The sequence below is a fragment of the Anabrus simplex genome, chromosome 5, assembly GCF_040414725.1.
Source record: "Anabrus simplex isolate iqAnaSimp1 chromosome 5, ASM4041472v1, whole genome shotgun sequence".
Lineage (NCBI taxonomy): Eukaryota > Metazoa > Arthropoda > Insecta > Orthoptera > Tettigoniidae > Anabrus > Anabrus simplex.
This window is the reverse complement of record NC_090269.1, coordinates 28,324,251-28,338,685: the sequence shown is the minus strand read 5'-3', so window position 1 is coordinate 28,338,685 and position 14,435 is coordinate 28,324,251. Positions and strand designations below refer to the sequence as shown.

Below are 14,435 nucleotides of genomic sequence, written 5' to 3'. Positions count from 1 at the left end.
GGCGTAGAGCCACGGGAGAGCCGTGACCACCCCTCCTCTGCTCGGTTGGCCGGTCAGAGTGCAGAGCTGCTGGACCACGGACCAGCCATGGGCACTTATGGGCCGAGACCCACTCTCTATCTACCGATCCATTATGTGAGAAACACCATAGGTCTGACTTACCTGTGCGATGTACTGTACCCTACAGGGCACTACAACACTGCAGGATCATACTTACCTGCTCAGCTGTTCTTACATACGGGCACCAGCTCAGCTGCAGTCGGCAGAAATGGTCGACAATTGGGTTCTTATGACGAGAGGATCATGGGGAACTCATACAATTACATTAAACTACGAAATGAGGAACACTTTCGCTGCGATCAGAATTTTTGAGCATAAGTTTGTATTCATAACTCAAGTTATTTACAATAATTGCACCTGTAGTGCCCAAATAAATGCCCCAAAGGCTCACATCTACCGTTTAAAAGAAAACAAAGAAAACACAATCTGGGTTATGACGTTGTGCTGAAGTTTGTCGATCTGTGAACCAGGAAAAGAAACGGATGTGTCCCCAACATGGAAACAGCACCACTATGCCTACGACATAAAAAGACATGATGGTAGAATTAGGGATATTCTGCAGAAACTGGAGCTATTGTTATTAGAAAGTTCTCTCCCATTTTGGGAAATTTATATACACCTAAATAGCAGCACAAATGAGTATATAAAAAAACGCCTCAGATAACCTACTCTACAGCCATGGTTTACATATATACCTAGACGTGAACCCACGTCCACCAGGCAAAACTTTGTGTCAACAGATGGACTATCATTACCAATTACATAGTGTCAAGATAACTTAAGTATGATACGCAACCATAAGAAATGCGAAACAAAACAAAAGAAAAAGGGAGGTAAAAAGCCAAAATAAATGAAGCAACTGAGTCCTCAAACCGCTTCTCTGCCAAAAGAAGAATGACCTTCCCCCGGGCGATTTAAAGATGGCCGAGCCTAGCCCCCCCCCCCCCCCTCCACTGAGCAGGCTGAACATTGACCTCTACTGTCTCGCCTCGGCCCATACCACAAAAAAAAATTGTAAACAAACTACCGCCTGACTTCGTACCCTATATCTGGCGCTCTTCCGGCTCCCTTCACAAAGGGGTTTATACTTCTACACATAGCGAAGAAAAATGACCACAAAAATGTGTGAGAAAAACAGCTCGCGCTCTACGCATCCGACCTCATTAACAGATCACCACGGGCCGCAATTATATCACATAAAGTGTTCTACCATACTATCTCGTAAATCATTCCCGTCCATGATACGAGTTCCCGGTAACCTTGGGGGTTAGAGGTTCAAGCCCGTGTTTGGCAGAGTAGCACAGAGTCAAATAGCAGTAATGCCTACGCCAACGTTACAGTTTACGTCCATCTAAGTCAATTAAATACCGTCAGCATGCACACCTTACATTACGCAGATACGTCTGCCCTTCCTCCTGAAATGTAATGGTAATTACTCATAGTAATCCTAATCCTACACGGAAAACGTATTCAACGACCGACCCAAAGGAAAATATCCGGTCTATCGCACTCAAAACAACACATATCAACCAGGCACACTACCTCTTGCCGCTTTATCAAATTACATTATTGTCTGCTTTACCTAAAGAGAAAAAAACAAATCTAACTACCCCTATACATTAGATACATCAAAACACTTTAAAATGCAGCCTGATATGCTACAATCAAAACCTATATTAATATTTACAAGTTTAATCCTTCTATTTCTGCGTAATTCCCCCCCAATTCTACAGCATGCCTAGGAAAATTATGGTCCACTTATCTCATTATGATGACCACCTCCTTTCTCCATCCGGGCCGGCTATAATGGTCTAATCCATCATCGTAACAGTCTCGTTCAGGTTCGATTCTGGGAGTCCGGATTCCACGTACAGCAGGTCCATGGTGCTGTCTACTTCTTGAGGGATGTCTCGTTCAAGATAGCGTCTTCTCGAAGCCACGTTCTGAAGTTCTTGCACCTCACTTCCCTGGGGATACATCTTGACCTCTTACTACAAAGCAATGTTTACTTTAATCACAACGCATCAGTCTGGACTTTTATTTAGATTGAACTAGCATACCGCTCTAACACTTTGCAACATTACAACTCCTTGTCCTCAATTCTCGTATGACTGAATGCTCACTAGCTTGTGCACTATGTCACTATTTTCAGCCCTTGAAACTATCTACACAGTGATTGTTTTTCATGCCCGCTTAATTCGGATCTACAAGTCTAACAGAGGATGGATATCGACCTCCTTAGCCTATTGTCCGCACTTCCTCGGCACCTCACGAGCTTCGCCCTTACCGCTACTTATCGGAGTCTATAAGTACAGCGTTCTTTTGTTGCCAATAATGTTAGCCATATGCGACCTCACTGATAGGCATCTAAACATTGTCACACCTAGGAACCTACCACCTGTAACTCTGTAGATCACCGATCCACTGGATCAAAGTTAACGCACTGCGCTAATAACTCACTGTCTTTGTTCTGAACAAAAGGTTTCTGGCGCAATCTAGGCAGACGTGCGACGCGTACAGGCAGAAATATGATCGTCGACTGAATGCCCCTTTCCATATCTCTCAGCTCTTATAGGAGGCAGCATACCAAGGGACGCTCGGGAATCCACCGAGAAACAACTTGAGTCTGGAATGCGGCCACTACAGATCTTCCCACGGTGGTTCTGCTTGCTACGTATTTATTGATCTAATTCTATGTTAATAAACCTTGAGGTATCTATGGCTTCATAAAATTCTGGCAATAATTTCCATCTTTTTATTTTCCTGAGAAACCTTCAATTATCAAAAATTATGGCTCGATTCCCGTAGTGTGGTGACCCTGTCTGCTCCCGCTTAAAATTCTGTTAGGTTGGCGCTGGGGCTTCCCATAACAAAATCTTATCTCTCTCTCTCTCTCTCTCTCTCTCTCTCTCTCTCTCTCTCTCTCTCTCTCTCTCTCTCTCTCTCTCTCTCTCTCCCTCTCTTCCACATATATTCTTTCTCACTTGTACACAGCCACACCCTGCCTCGGGAATTACCTTCTCGATTCCCGCGCTCTATATAGCATCACGCCCTCACAAGCGGCTTCCTATAGCGCAATATTTTTACTGCGTTAAATATCCATTCTCGCGATTAAACAGAATAGTACAGTACATTACTTCTGAGTAGTACCATAATGTGTGGAACATCGTAAGTGTACGTTACTTTGATCAGTACCGCTACGTGAGAAATACCATGGTTCTTACTTTCCTGGCAATAAGTACCGTTATGAGGCGCCGTTGACCTGCATTTTGGACCCTTTAGACAACAAACATCATTGATTCAGGATTGTGCTATGAAGCAGTCCCTTGGTCAGTAATACTATTGTTTGAAGACAGTTTCTGGGAAGGTGGGGCATTGCGAGTCAGATCCACTGATTGTTGTAAGTTCATAATCATTGATCGTCGTCGTCTTTTTGAATTCTGGTCAGTGGATCGATTTTGGAATTATTTTTAACTTTCAGTATTGTGAGTTGGATTCGCTGATTATTTTAAATTCATATTCATCCGTCCATTCTTCATCATAACATTTTGAATTCTGGTCAGTGGATGAATTTTGGACTTTGAAATTGTCATTACATTTCGCCTCGTTTCATACCAGTGGGGAGAGTGTTTCGGATGTCCAAAGTTGTGAAACATCGGTCTGGCAAGCATGTAAAAAGCTGTAAAAACAGTTGGTTTTAAAAGTGTTTCAAAAATATTGTGAAAAGTATCCGAGAGTAGCGGGGAAAGAAACGAGTCGTTACGGCAGAATTTACATTTTTTATTTATTTGTAGAATTGGTTTTACGTCGCACCGACACAGATAGGTCTTATGGCGAGGATGGGAAAGGTAAGACCTAGGAGAGGAAAGGAAGCGGCCGTAGCCTTAAGGTACAGACCCAGCATTTGCGTTGTGTGAAGATGAGAAACAACGGAAAACCATTTTCAGGTCTGCCGACAGTGGGGAATATACAAAAATCCTCCCTTATTGAGCACCTACGCTGTAATATAAATGTATCTCCAAAATTTCATTTCTTTACTCCCAGTAGTTTAGGCTCGGCGATGATGAATCAGTCAGGACATGTTATTACATGGATATTCGCTATTAGTTTCAAGTCACACAGACTCAAGCAGCCCTTACGGTGACCGTAGGTCTAGGACAGGGCTAGAAATGGGAAGGAAGCGATCGTGCCCTTCATTAAGATATAGCCCTACCATTTGTCTGATGTAAAATGGGAAACCATCTTTGAAACCACTATATCCCGAATGCAAGTGCAGAAATAATTAATGGAATTATTTCATGTTTAGTTGCAAGTTGAAGTTTAATGTTGGTTATATATAGTCTAGCGGCTGCAGTTTGAAAAAAATCATTTCAGCCAGATAAAAGAATCTGAAATTTTGAACGAACTGATCCCTTTCCAATAAAAAATGGTAGCTTAATAACTTGTATTCTCACTGCTTCCTGCACTGTTCCTTTGTACAATTATTCTCGGTGTATCTTGTTACTAAATTGTTTAATATAATTTTTTTTTCTTTTGCAGGCAATTCGACTGATATTCTCCTCGGAGCTCCGTACAACGACACGGGGAACCAGCCTGTTTTGAATGGTGGAAGCAATGTTTTTATACCTCAGTGATTTTAGCTGAATGTTTATTTTAAAGTTTTAAATCGTGTTTGTGATGTGAATGAAGTTAAATAATTCAAGAGAAATGAATGATTAATAAGGAATTCCAAAAGACTGAAACTATCCCGGCTGTGTTACTTATCGGTGCCAGACAGAATGTACTTGTGAAGTACGAACAGAGGAAGATGTGACCTTGTTTCTCCTTCACCGCTATTAGCAGTTAGGTGGAGACTGTTTGATCACCAAACGGAACTGCAGGCCTACGATTACGCCTGTAGGTAGTGAACACGTTCAAAAGGAATGAATTCAACAAGTCATTCCAGTGTTAATTTCATCTTCATTCCTTGTGAACTTGCAAACATATTTCACCCTTGTTACATCTCCACTCACTGAATACAATAGGAAAGACATTACATAATTAGTCATTCTGTGATCAAAAGACTATCCTTCATTATTAGCATTTGTTTTGTGAGAATGTTCTTTATATGGATAGAACGTGCAAGAAGGCAAGGGAATTGCTCTCATGAACAAAAGAATACAGATCTATATATTTTTAATGAAATTAGAAACCTATCTCTCAGTTTTTAAACTAATTCTCTTTCTGAACACCGGTAACAAATTATGCCTCTGGAAATACATTGACATTATATCATTGTTCTTGATTAAACAAAAAATTCCCTTTTTTCGTTAAGTTTTGAAACTGAACTGCGAAGATTTTTGAGGCAACAATGTATGTATAAGCAAGAACTGTGCCGTATACATGTGATATTTACCATCTAGATATTTACCATTTTAAGAGTTAATGTTTGAGTGTAAATTACCTATTTATTCTTCCAATATTTAATGAATGAATGAATGAATGTTTTGTGTGTATACGTTTTTAAGGCAGAATTTCGTAAATGTAAATAAAATTGTGTGGTATACTTTGATTTTGTTTTTTACTTTACCTCAATAATGTTTTAATGTTTGTAGTTTCCCTACAACTAATAGAGAGAAAGCAGTGTGTGTTGATGTATGCATTCCAGTGGGCTTAAAACCCTCGGGACATCGTGCGAGGCAGTGTAACGCCAGTCGTCGCGTGCGGTGGAAAAGACCGCGCAAGAATTCCATATCGTTTTTGTATTTCAATTTGCTATTTATTTTTGTTATGTTGCTATATTTTTGTTTCCTCTCTATTTTCATTATTAAAAATACAAATATTATTTATTTACATTTAAATAGTGCTTTAAAATAATACAATAACTAACGTTACTTTCTACTTAACACACATCAAAAAAGAGTGAAATGTGAAGAACTTAGATTTACAGAATTCACAAAAGTAAACTGGTAAAAGTAGTATAGTGCAATGTACGAGTAATTTAAAAGTATCAGTAAAAATATGTACAAAACAAAGTTACAGCAATATAAATAAGGTATACGGTCCAATGGTAAGAGCAAGGCTACAACATATAGAAGGGTAACGGCAATTACAGATTTACTGTTCACTAAAGACAATTTATTTGTCATTCTTCATTATATTCGTGAAGTGACTGTGTTCTTAGTTAATAAAACGGTCATCTTCATTTTCTTCATCTTCACCTGGTGTCCCCATACTGCAGACTTGGCAGGTGAAGACAGTGTGCTCCCGGCATATGCACAGAGAGCAGGTAGCACACGAAGTCTTCGTCTTTGTTTCCTTTTCCACACCATCAATCAATTTGTTTATCCTATCAACATCTTCGGAATCCATTTTCACTCACAACGCAAGTAAACAGTCAAAGAATTCGTGTATAAGAACAGTTGCGCGTCCAGGGTTAGAACCAAATTCAACAAACGGTAGTAGTCGCCCGGGGTTTAAAGCACCGCACACTCGCATAAACATCCACAGCGACAAAAGATCAATTAGGGAGCGCTACCTGGCTATAAACACTAGAGGAAGGTTGCGGGGTAGATATGGTGGAGGGAGAAATCTGTCCTGTAGCAATCGTAGACAGAGTAACAAAAGAAGAATGCGTGCGGTCGAAAAGACCGTGGCGCGACGTCCCAAGGGTTAAGACTGATATGTAGTAACTAGGTATGAGAATTTTATTCCTGTGTACAGAAACGTAGGCTTTTAAGATGTAAATCAGATTTAGGGCCCTTTTAGCAATAATCCATTGGTTTTATTGTGCCTATTTAAAGAGTTCGTGCCTATTAGGAGTATAATTGCCTATTTAATGCCGTTTGACAGTCTTTCAAATACTTTTTTTTCAGTGCACTATATTCTTGCTAATGAGATCGAAATAATTAACGGGTATTTAACGTGCGTTAACTCCACTTATGGCTGAAATTGAATTCTCAAATACGTCTTGTGGGGGAATGAGAGCCCACACTAAGTCCAATCTCAAATATAAAGGAAGATATGACATGTTTTATTTGTTGATTCGCTAAAATCATGGTTGTGGGTGTGTAAAGAGCGTTATGTCCAGCAGATTGGAATTAACACGGTTTTCACCACTCTAAAGGGTATTTTATGCGTGACCAGGCGAGTTAGTCGTGCGGTTAAGAGAGCGCAGCTGTGAACTTGAATACGGGAGATAGTGGGTTCGACCCCAGTTGTTGGCAGCCCTGAAGATGGTTGTCCATGGTTTTCCATGTTCCCTCCAGACAAATCCTGGGGCTGTACCTTAAGACCACGGCCACTTCCTTCCCACTCCTAGGCCTTTGCTATCCCATAGTCACCATAAGACCTATCTGTGTCGGTGCGATGTAAAGCAAATCTATACTAATAATATCTATGCTTATATAATAGTTTGCAAATTTTGTTTGTTTATATCTGGAGGGTAATCTCAGAAACTACTGGACCGATTCTAAAAATTCTCTCACTAATAGAAATGTAAATTATTCCTGAATGCTATAGACGCAAAGAACACAACTCGGTAAGCCCTACGGGTCCGAAAACCATGTTTTAAGGCACTAAAACCAACGGTTATGAAGATATTGGCACAACAATACCCCTGCTCTACGAATCGGATAAAGGAATGAACTGCCGTAACCATGGCAACATCAGCTCCAAGATTTTACAACAGCGAGATTATGCGTGTGCGTTCGGGCATAGCTGCCAACCAAAATTGGTACACATAATCCCTGAACATATCTACAGTATATCTCAAACTTTGTGAAGTGGTATTTATAATCTTTTTTAAAAACGAAAAACGTGTATTATTTCGTTTTCGGAAAAAAACATTTGAGGGGGGAGGAGGATAAAAAAGACTGAAAAGTGGGTTGGCGTGAATTTGTAAGATTAGATTATCTACAGTATATCTCAAAAACTTAACATTTTGCAGATGTGAAAATTGGTAATTTTAATATTTTACAAATAAAAAAACAGGTATTGTTTGTTTTTGGAAAAACCACTTAACGCGGGAACAAAAGGGACTGAAAAGTGGGTTGAATTATTTTTATTAGGATACTGATATCTCAAAAACTGAAGATGTTACAGACGTGAAAACTGGTATTTGAAATCTCCTTTAATAATAAACACGTATTTTTTTGCTTTCGGTAAACCTCGTAAGGGGGTGAAAAGAATTGAAATGCGGGTGAATTTTTAAAATGAGTACCGGAATATCTACAGTGTATGTCAAAAATTTAACATGTTACAGACATAAAACTTGGTACGTGGAAAGTCCTTTAGAAATGTCCGTTTTGTTTTCGGAAAATCCACTTAGGTGGGGGTGGAGGAAAGGCTGACAAAGGGGTTGAATTCCTTTTATGGGGATACTTACATCTCAAAACCTGAAGATATTACAGTTGTGGAAATAGGTATGTGAAATCTCTTTTAAAAATAAACTTTTTTTTTTACTTGAGAGAAGACATTCTCACGTGTACAGAAATGTCGCATGCCCAAAAGGCATTACCACAAACGTGGTTTACAAAGAGTTTCTTTGGTAAATGGAATTCAAGTTTTTGTGAGTTTTTGTACTTTAGGGATTTTCAGATAATGTCTTAGTACAATGCCGAGGAACGATTTCTTTTATCAAATTACGAAATCCACGCGAGAGAAGCCGCGGGTAACTACTAGTTATAAAATAAAATAAAACCAAGCGTGCTTATAGAGAGTTATCTGCCTTTCCATAAGGATTCCTGTCTATATTATCTCTTAACGATTCATGTCAAGGCAGAAGTCAAGCATGTAACAATGTTTTCCGATACATGTGTTGGACAAAATAAAAACTGTCATGTCGCAACCATCTGCATGGCTCTCCTACAGGATTCAGCCACCCTTGAAACTAATGACCACAAATTCCTGGTGACTTATGGAAAGTGATACGGGTCATAGTATTAGAGAAAGTACAATGAAATGGAAATGGCGTATGGCTTCTAGTGCCGGGAGTGTCCGAGGAGAGGACATGTCCTGCCTCGCCAGGTGCAGGGCTTTTGATTTGACTCCCGTAGACGACCTGCACGTCATGAGGATGAAATGATGAAGAAGAAGAAGAAGAAGAAGACACGTGCACCCAGCCCCGTGCCAGCGAAATTAACCAATGATGGTTAAAATTCTCGACCCTGTCGGGAATCTAACCCGAGGCCCCTGTGACCAAAGGCCAGCACGCTAACCATTTAGCCATGGAGCCGGACATTGGGCACAATGATGAGGCAGGATGCAAAGAAGCCATTCATAGTAAAAGAAATACAGGGAAATTAGTTTCTTGACTTTGCGATCACCACTGGAAGGCCCTCTGCAATATTGGTGGGTTAATAACAATGGTGATCATCTGAAATGGAGGGGAGTCAAGTGGTTACATTACAAGGATAAATTGGGCATTCTCTTCTATAAGACTATCCTTGATAAGGAGGGCATTTCAAGAAATAAGTTTTCTGAGGAGGGGAAGAACCAGTACGCTTACACCAATACAATGCAGCCTTACCGATCTTTCTCGAAGAATAAGGACTTAGTTTATCTACTGAAGTTTGTGTCTGTTTTCCATTCCTTCTATCAGGTGCTCACTGCAAGTGCAGCTGTCCAAGAAGTGTATCCAGACACAGTTTCAGATGCAAAACAAGATGCGTAAACCACAGCTTTAACTATGGGTGCAGACTACACGTTTACCTCAAATAATCACACACCACTGTAAAATAAGAGCTCTGTAAAAACAAAAAAAGAAAACCACTTTATTGCACTGGCTTAAACTGAACGAAGTGTATGCTATTACCAGAACACAGGTCTCCAAATTTACAGATATTATCAATCCCATTCAATCTGTGTCTAGTTTCTTTCCAAGTAACTTCGTGTTCTATTTTTTTTAATTTTAGAAGAAAAATAAATGTGTAATAGAACAAAGATATTTTCTATTACACTGACTGCAGTTTGCCTCTTTAAGTTATAGGTTTACTTGTATTTTAAGTACATAGTTTTTGTTTTATTTGATCATAAAGTTCAAAATGTGTATTTTTATAATACAATCCTATTCTTGTTGTGTCTTCATTGCTGTAAGAATGTCCTAGAAAGAAAACTCCCAAAAATATACATTTGCAATAATAATAATAATAATAATAAAATAGGCTACTAACAATAGTAGCTTTAACGGTAAACCTATCTTAACACTTTGAAGGCTGACATCCAAATATTTTAATATAAGCATAATATTGGTGCAACAAGCACTACTAAACCTCCAAACGGGAAGTATATATATATATATATTGCGACATTTTGGTTTCTTGTTGAAAAAGTTATGCCTCGCCTGGAGTCATGCGGAGATGCAAAAGATTCCACTCTAGGGACGTGAAAGTTCACCGAGTTGGGTCACAGAATCGCATCGCTGGCTCTGTTGATTTGACCGACGTATGAGGACGTTTGTTAATTAATATCTTAATCAAAAATCATCCTGACATACCTTACTCTATTAAATGAGAAAACCGGAAAAATTACTTTTCGTGGAAGGATGTTCAGTTTAATGACTAAAATCTAATATAACAACTACAATGTTAATAAAATAAAAAGCAACACAAATGGATGTTAGAAGTGACTGAACGTTACATTAATAAAAAAAAATTTAATCTTTGACTCTTGTTGACAATATTTCGTTTCACATCATCATATTATTATGACGGGTTGGTCGTAACAATATTTAGAATTAGCCAAAAAAGTCAAATGAAAAACCAACCTCTCATTGCTGAAGGCTTAAATTTATTAATAAGTGTATCATTCGCCACATTTATCTTCTGATGGTTAAGGTAATGATAATTTCGTGTGGCTATTTCTATTGTAAGGCAGACCCTCCGATGAGGGTGAGCGTCATCTGCCATTTGTAGGTAACTGCGTGTTATTGTGGTGGAGGATAGTGTTGTGTGTGAGTTGCAGGGATGTTGGGGACAGCACAAACACCCAGCCCTCGGGCCACTGGAATTATCCAATTAAGGTTAAAATCCCCGACCCGGCCAGGAATCGAACCCGGGACCCTCTGAACCGAAGGCCAGTACGCTGACCATTCAGCCAACGAGTCGGTTAAGGTTATAAAATCGTGTTGGCTTGGTACATCTGTTCACTGATCTCAAATACATGTCCTAATATCCGATATCATTTCTAAATCATCGTTTAATTCATCGAAAATCTAGCTAAACAACTTGAATGCACCAATAACCTGTGCTTATCACTATCATTCAGGTCAAAAAATGATCAAAGAACATAGGACAACATTATAATCCTTCAAACATTAACATTGAGCAATAAGATGAAGTTAATCCCGTCTGAGCTCCATCGGCATCTCCACCTAAAAAAGGAACATCTGAAAATACAATCACCACCAACTACAATGATTCAAGATCTACGATGACTCCGCAGCTGAAATAAATCTGGAAAAGCTACTTCAGCTCTAAGCGTCTACTCAATGATCTATAAGAAGGAATTCAGCTAGCAAGAAAATCAATCTACACATCACATAGTAGTGGTTACACATTCCATTTGTGACATGGTTCTCATCTGCGTGAAGATCTCATATTCTCCAATATTGTGCGCAATTACCTATACTGTATTTAATTAAGATGTCTTGGACGATCATCCTACCAGTGTCTTCGATACGCCTCGAAACATCATCGCAAATATCGCCTTTATGCCTAATTACCATTCATTACTGCAAATCAAATTCATACGCATGACGAAATCAATCTTCACTACAACAAATATCACCAGGAACTCTACATCGCATTATTCTATTAAATGCTTGATCCCAATTAAACATTCTTCGACGATCCATATAACATTAATTACTCACATTATTCGACGGCCCTATCACAATAAACCTCTCATCATTTTATACACATGTCATGCTCAACGAATTCTCATTTCATTTAAAATATACTCAGGCACTTAATATTACGAAGACTATTCATCTTAACACAATTATCAACACAATATCATCGCGTCAATATCACACTTACACTTGCGAATACTACGCTTGGCATAAAATATGATCGTAGATGACTGTAAATCACGCACATATTTATTTCCCGATTCCTTCAAACATACCTATATCCGAACCATAAATGAAACCGAGATTTCTTCATAATGACACTATCTTAACACATGTGTTATCCATGCCTAAATTTTACCTGCATGACATTCACTAGCGACCGCTTAGATTCTCACAACATAGCGTTCAGTATATCATAATTCAGGAGCATTCACGTCACAACTTACAACATTCCTACCCATTTTAAAGTAATGATTGGCGACTAAAACGGTTGCCTTCAAGTTTTATAACTGGGCATGTCACATTTTTGACAACATAAAATATACTACTATACTTTAAGCAACTACATAGCGGGATAATAAGACATTGATTTTGAGTACTTATCGGTCTTTGGCTTCAGGAAGAAGACACTTCTCATCTTCCGGTATTGGTATTCTATTCGCTGGTGTCCATCCCAGTACTCATCAGATCTGGTGAGACCACCTCATAATTTAGCAAGCCATGCTGGGATTTATGACTATCTTATAAACATCTCCAACGGCACTTGACTTCATGATACCTGAAACTCGTAACATGCTATTAGTATAACGTTACGTACATGAACATCATTCACAATATTATTATACGACACTTGCCTTATTATTTTTGAGAGAACCAGATACGTACCTTGCCTCTTTACAATGATTATTCTCATTACAGTTGATAATATCGAAATACAACTTCTCGTCTGATTCCCTTCCGAAATGTGTGCAACCCTACCAATGCTTTAGAATCTTCAACAAACCGTAATCTTCCTTTTTTTTAGAAACAAAATCTAACGCTAAACTGCAATAATAACAGTCGGTTTGCTTTTTAAAGACATCTTCATGTTTCCGTAGCTTCCCATATGTTTCTGACATTAAACACCTGACTTCTTGATACAGAGTACTCCTACACAATCATTAACATCGGCAAAGGAATTCCTTTAACAATCCGTCACATAATATTTTAGTTTACCAATCGACTATTTCATCATCCGTCTCGATTCTCGAATCATATCGGACTAGATAAGCAAGGTATGGCCACCATATACAGATTGAACTTGTCCCATTTAATCCAACTCATTCCATGGCCTCAGATACATTTTTCAGCAATGTTTATCGCCATTCATTTACATTTACTAATATTTTGCTCGAAGAAACTGCGATGTTTATTTAACTCAGTATTTCGTACTACGACATACTATCGTCAACCGTAATTTAACGAGATACCACGGGATTATGAGCTTATTATATTTTTGCCGGTATCTTCAATCCGTTGCCTGTTATTTATGTAGTTGAGAGAGTGATTTGAACTTCTGACATACTTGGACGTATAGTAACTAGACGTACGATTTCATTAACTTTTATTTTACCACAAACTTCCAATGTCCCCAGTGACGCTAATCCAACATTCATTGGAAGGTTATAATATATTGGTGATTTTAGGGAACTCCTCAAACTTTAAAATAAATTTATTTCAAAAATAGCATATCTGGAGTTAACACACTTTACCCACCCATCAACGTGCCAATCATTTTCTCGTTTCTTAACATCTATTTATCCCACTTACAATACTGTAAGAATTTAGTGCTTAAGGAAATTTCTATCAGAACAAACAAGGAACAATTTCACCTCGAAGCCTTCCACCCTTACCATGACCTAAGACGAAATGAGAGAACTCTGTTGTACATACCCATATCCTCTACCTCCCTACATCTGTGAATTGTTGCAACGCTTTGTCTTAAGATAGTGTTGAGATCGACTTTTAATAAGTTCGTTCGGTAATGCGTAAAGAAAAATCTTTCGAGTCCTACTGGCTGAAGCAGTGGATCACTGGAGATCCCAACTTCGCTACTGATGGAAGGGTAGGCTTCTGCCACGTTTGCGGTAGAGATATGAGTTAATTTGTTCCTTTTAACCTTTTGTGTTGGAGGTCTCTCTTCAGAGGGGATAAAAATTAAGAATTGGCATTTGAACTGTGATTCATTCCTGTGAAAGAGATTCATGTAATGCAATTAAATAATTCGTAAGTAAATTTCACCAGCGCTGTGTTCAGGTGGTACTGCCAAATTATAACTGAAAAATCTTTAGGAACATATTTCCATGTAAATTACGAATTTATTCCCTTATTCCTACTTTATAGCTTAATACTTTAGGAAACCTTGTCCTCTCTAATCGTTTTTCTTTTTTTGTATGAGACAATAGTTAGTTATTGGCTACTTTTACGGTTTTCGGAGACGCCAAGGTGCCGGAATTTTGTCCCGCGGGAGTTCTTTTACGTGCTGGTAAGTCTACCGACACAGGGC

At 38.7% G+C, this 14,435-nt stretch overlaps 2 protein-coding genes across 2 annotated transcripts in view; both read left to right on the top strand.

Moving 5' to 3' along the window:
* Window positions 1-5,403, top strand: part of LOC136874284 (uncharacterized) — a 102,335-nt gene extending 96,932 nt beyond the window's left edge. The window contains exon 3 of the mRNA XM_067147914.2: window positions 4,600-5,403. Coding sequence (XP_067004015.1) covers window positions 4,600-4,694 — 95 coding nt within the window. The 3' untranslated portion in view covers window positions 4,695-5,403. The remainder of the gene's footprint in view (window positions 1-4,599) is intronic.
* Window positions 5,404-13,913: 8,510 nt separating this feature from the next.
* LOC136874334 (peptidoglycan-recognition protein LC) overlaps window positions 13,914-14,435 on the top strand; it is a 146,037-nt gene continuing 145,515 nt past the window's right edge. Inside the window, exon 1 of the mRNA XM_068227757.1 lies at window positions 13,914-14,016. Coding sequence (XP_068083858.1) covers window positions 13,914-14,016 — 103 coding nt within the window. The remainder of the gene's footprint in view (window positions 14,017-14,435) is intronic.